A 5229-nucleotide genomic window follows, 5' to 3' on the forward strand; every position below is an offset into this window, starting at 1 on the left:
GGAGGCCGCTATGTCTTCTAACAGCATTGAATGTCTGACAGTGTCGAACGCCTTAGACAGGTGAAGCGCTACTAGAATCGCTATCTCACAGGGGCGGTTTCAGTTATCTGGGTATTTATGGCGTTAAGTGTTGTTGTTGTGCTGTCCACTTTATGGAACCCATGCTGATACCTCGCTGGGGTCAGGTGGTTTGCATAGTGCGGGAGTAGAAGGGCCTCTAGTGTCTTGGCTACCCGGGAAAGGAGAGTTATCGCGCGATACGACTCTCCTTTGTTGGTTGTTGTTGTTGTTGTAGCAGCATACAAGTTCCCCAAAGGGTTTTTGGGGAATGTTGCTGGACTGACAGTACTTGGCCAGATATAAATCTGGGTCGTTCCGGTTACGTAGACCCGACTGTCGGGAACGCGGTAGCTCCTTTGTTGGTTGTTGTTGTTGTTGTAGCAGCATACAAGTTCCCCATAGAGTTTTGGGGAGTGTTGCTGGAGTGACAGTCCTTGGCCAAATATAAATCTGGGTCGTTCCGGTTACGTAGACCCGACTGTCGTGGGAACGCTCCTTTGTTGGTCGTTTTCCCCGGTTTAAGCAGTGGGACCATCCGCCCCATTTTCCAGATGTCTGGTATGATGAGAGTGGCCATTGACAGGTTGAGGACCTTGGTTAAATAGTCCACTCCCACAGGATTCAAATTTTTCAGCATCAACATGCAAATTTTGTCGGATCCAACGGCTTTGGGGGCTTTCGCCTTACCGGTGGTTACCCTTACCTCACCGCTGGTGAAAACAAGAGGCGCACTAGGTGTTGGCAGTTTGTGCAGCCTTCTGGTCACTCGACATTTGGCTTTATCCACCGGAGGATACAGCTTGAACTGTCGGCTAAAATAGCTCGCGCATCGCTCCGGGTCCAACGAAACGTTGTCGCGAAAATTTATTTCAACTCTGTCGTCACGCTTCGTCGGGATCGTCATCATTTATGGTGCAGAATATCGAATCGTCCATCTGTTCTAGCAAAACGATTCCACTAATATTAAATATTTCGACCTCGACATTGCCTGACTGGATAGCTATGTTCTGGCAGTCTAGGATGGTATGCCTGCGGTGTCTTCCTAAATGATATAATACTGCACAATGTGGGCTAAGTTGAACAGCAGACATCCACCTTTATCTCACTCGCGAAATTTACGGAGCCCTTTATAGGCGGCGTTATTCAAAAGTGTGGAGTTATTGTACTTTTATATTAAGATCATGTCGTCTATCTGCTCGGCCGGCTGTCGTGGGAATGCTGACTTACTAATGGATGGTTATGAAATGCACTTCAACACTTGTTTTCTGCGACTCCCTCACATTTTTATCATAAAACCACTGGATTTTATTATTCACTCCAAAAACTCACCTGTCTCGAGTGCACATTTGGCTCTGGCACCAAACGCACCAGCGACATCATAAACTTCTCAAACATTTCATCATTACAATAGGGATTATTTGTATGCTCGGTGGCAATATCATCACTGGTATTAACGTCATAACCATTAAGCGTAGCAACCATAGCTTCTGAGATAGCTATATTCAAAGCAACGTCCTTTTGTGTTTTAACAATGGACAAAAACTTGTCCAAATTTCGTTGTGTAAAGAATTCGCCATCACCAATAGCCAAGTAGCCAAGACAACGTGCCGCATCTTCACGTACACGTGCGCGCACTGACACATTGCGCAGCAGAGTGTAGATGTCATGATATATTAAAAGCTTAGTGGAGGCTTTAGCAGCTGTCGAAAAATAAGTGTAAATGGGATGAAGTATGCACTAACTTATTAGAAAAATGCTTTACTTACTCTCATATTCAATGTCATCATCATCGTCGTTTTTATCGCTAGACACAGGTATAAGAATTTCGACCTCAACATTTGGTATTATAGCCATTTTGCCAATCATCGATATACACTTGACTGCGGCAGCTACTAGCAACCACTGTGATTCGTGCATCATTTTTACTGCGGAAAGAGTAATGAGTGTAAAACGTAAATAAATCCATTTGAAGAAATTGCACGCATTTACCTATAATTTTCACAGTGTTAACAAAAACTTCCCATTCATTTAGTTGTTTGCCGGCTGCAGTTTTAGATTTGAGTGCAAGCTTACGGCTGAAAGCGTGGCCCAAAACCAGCATCCATCCATGTTTATTTTCCAATGATTTTTGCGGCAAATCTTTGAGACATTCACTAATCTAAAAAGGAAATAACTTGCGTCAAATAACATTGAACTTTAATTTATTGTATTTCTTTATGTACCTGCGCATCGAAATCATCGTTTTTACAGCCATAGGCCAAGAGTATTCCATACACCTGCGCCACATGGATACGCATTGTCTCAGAGACATCTTTTAAGGAATTTGCCAAAGGAGTGAGCAAATGCATGTGAGATTCGGTGAGTAAATCGGGGGCAACATTTAATAAATCATACAGGCAGAGCAGATTCACCTCGGCTATAAAATAGAGCGTATGAAAACATTCATAAAAAACATGTGGCAATTTATGTTATTTGTTTAATAATATTTTTCCAATATGTATATATATTTCTTAACCCCATTTTCTGCCTCTTCCGTAAGTAACTCACTTCTTTTAGCTTCCACGCAGCGCTTTACAAACTGTACATACTGATGCAACTCATTTTGATCACTTTGCTCATAGTTTTCTGAAATGTATGCCTTCAATTTCGTTGCTGCCCTTTCATCACCCGGTGCTGAACGCGCACCAGCTGAGTACCAAAGGCAGAGGCGCAAATAATCCAGTATCTGTGTAAAAAAATTGCTGGTAAGCATTCCTGATACTTGCAATTCAAAATTTACCTCTTCATAGACGGTCAGACTAAATGCCAATTTTATATTACCAATTGTAACGCAACCGTAATTCTTGTTCAAACGCCTTTCAGCCATTTGGCTGACATGTTGCATGATGGATTTGAAACTGGGTAATACTATTGGACGGCGTTCAGCTGAAAGTTGGTTAAAGTTGTCTTTTGGTTTCTCCACGTATTCAACAGAATAAATCAAATTATAGTCTACATGATCCTTCTTTGAAACACCATACAAATATGTGGTGACAGTGTCATGTAAGTGATTGCTGTAAAGGAAAGCTATAATTGTTTGAAATGTGATGCAATTTCATACTCAACATACCGCTCGCCGGCAATTAAAAGCAATAACAGTCTTGCTGGTGCATAGTATTCCGGATAACAAGTGGTTAAAAAAACACTGGTAGCATTTTGTACGATTTGTTGTTTCGATTCAACATTGTCCGAAAGCATAGCCAATAGCAGGTGTTGTTGTCCACTCAATTGCACATTTTCTTCAAGATTTCCTTCTTCATCTGTTGCCGATTGTGACTTCCAAGTAAATGCGGGTGCCATGGCGACTAATGCATCACGTATGGATGACTGTATTTCCGCTGGTGAATTAGCCAAGTGATTGAAGAAAGCCAATACTACTTTTAAATCCTGGTTTACTACATCCGGACAGGTGCGTGATAGCTGTGCTAATGCCGATAGTGCTGCATTTTGTACATCAAATGGTTCCGTCGTCTCACGGCCACCCACTTTTATGAGGCCAGTGAGCAGCACTTTAGCTACTTTGGAAACAATGACAATAGGGCCGCTAGACAATGTAACAAGAAAATAAGAAAAGATATGTCAATCATTTTATTGTTATGTATATTAATAAATCATTACTAACTCTTTGATAAGGTTCTCTGCAAACTGTAAAGCCAAAACCTTGCATTTTTGATTCGTATTTTCGCCGAAGAGTCCTTCGAATATCACCTGTATACCCTTGGGCGTATTTATGCCCTTACCACGACATTTAATCAAATACTGAAGTAGTTTTTGTCGCACACGCGCACAACATGGTGTCGTCTTACGCTCAGCATCCTGAATATTATTGCCACAAAACAGAGTATAGAGTGGGGCAGTCACTTGTGGATCGGCAAAATCAATCGCGGTGCAAACTTTACTAAGCTCGGCTATGGCTGGCGTAGCTACGCTGAAGCGTGTATCCGACGACGCCAAAACTAGTAAAATAAATGATTCGACATCTTTGAAGAGTCCGGCGCATATTAGGCGCACTATGCCTTTTTTAATCTGGAAAATTACTCGTTAAAATTCAGTTTCTTTTTTAATTTTTCTTCACAAACCTTTTCCAACTCTTCGGCTTTCCAATTGCATGTTACGGCGCGTTTAAAGGAATACGGGCTCATGCCAGGCGGTACGTCTTGATCTTGGGTAACACCATAAGGCAGAAGCAAGACATCTTGTACCAGTTGTAAAAAGTTTTTACGTATAGCTGGCTTATCGTTCAACTTTAGAACCTCGTTTACACGCGCTGGGTCGTCTGGTAACTTTATGTCACCTAGTATCGGCAGCACGAGCATGAAAAGCCTAAGAAAAAGTAAATACGATTTTATGATGCAATTTGACAAAGTATTATATACGATAGATATACACACTTTAGAGCAATTATAATGTACTCCATCCCACACTTACTTATCTCGATAATTTTCCAGCTTCTCCTCGCTAGCCAACACCTTGGGCACCAGCGCACTTTGTTGTTCGATATTCAACCTTGGAAAGCCCATAGTAATGAAGATTATAGCGAAATTGAGCAAAAATGGGGAATTTCCAGAATTTGAGTATTGATCCAGCAAAGCTTCTACGGGTATTTGCACAAGTGGACGCGAAGTAACGCGTCTTTTAATATGCGTCAACACTTCAACTACCTACATATGTTGGTATAAAAAGTTAGAACACTTTCAAATTATATGTATGATAGGAGATTATTGCTTATAACCTTTGTTCGGACTGCATCGTGAGGCGAAGTAATCTTCAGTATTACCGGCGTTAGAAAACGTCCAACAATAGCCTCCAACTTATCATCGCTGTCGGCACAGCCCAAACGCAGGAGCACTCGTTCCAGTAATTCTGCAAAATAGCCAGGTAGATGAAATGATTATTCATTGAAAAGACTTTCCACTGGTGGTTGGTAAATTTATAAAATATTAAAAATTAAATGAAAATTACTTACCAATTTCTTCAGCTGGTGTTGATGACATTTTTTTTATTCTATGCTTTCTGTTAATTTTCTTTGTCAGGCTATAATATTTTTTGTTTTGTTTTTTTGTTTAGACCTTTCCTGCTGTTTCTACTAGGGATGCCAGCTCTCTCAAGGCGGATTCACATTTCTAAAAA

General features: G+C 41.1%; 1 protein-coding gene across 1 annotated transcript in view; it reads right to left on the bottom strand.

Moving 5' to 3' along the window:
* Nucleotides 1–5229, bottom strand: part of LOC118744995 (proteasome-associated protein ECM29 homolog) — a gene marked incomplete at both ends in the record, with an annotated part of 19286 nt that extends 14057 nt beyond the window's left edge. Inside the window, 12 exon segments of the mRNA XM_036478476.1 lie at nt 1390–1760; nt 1827–1985; nt 2050–2218; nt 2283–2476; nt 2608–2785; nt 2840–3113; nt 3170–3643; nt 3722–4125; nt 4179–4422; nt 4528–4760; nt 4832–4962; nt 5066–5229. Of these exon segments, the coding sequence (XP_036334369.1) occupies nt 1390–1760; nt 1827–1985; nt 2050–2218; nt 2283–2476; nt 2608–2785; nt 2840–3113; nt 3170–3643; nt 3722–4125; nt 4179–4422; nt 4528–4760; nt 4832–4962; nt 5066–5093 (2859 nt within the window).

Source organism: Rhagoletis pomonella, unplaced genomic scaffold (genome assembly GCF_013731165.1).
Source record: "Rhagoletis pomonella isolate Grant_MI unplaced genomic scaffold, Rhpom_1.0 Rhpom_scaffold_00008, whole genome shotgun sequence".
NCBI lineage: Eukaryota > Metazoa > Arthropoda > Insecta > Diptera > Tephritidae > Rhagoletis > Rhagoletis pomonella.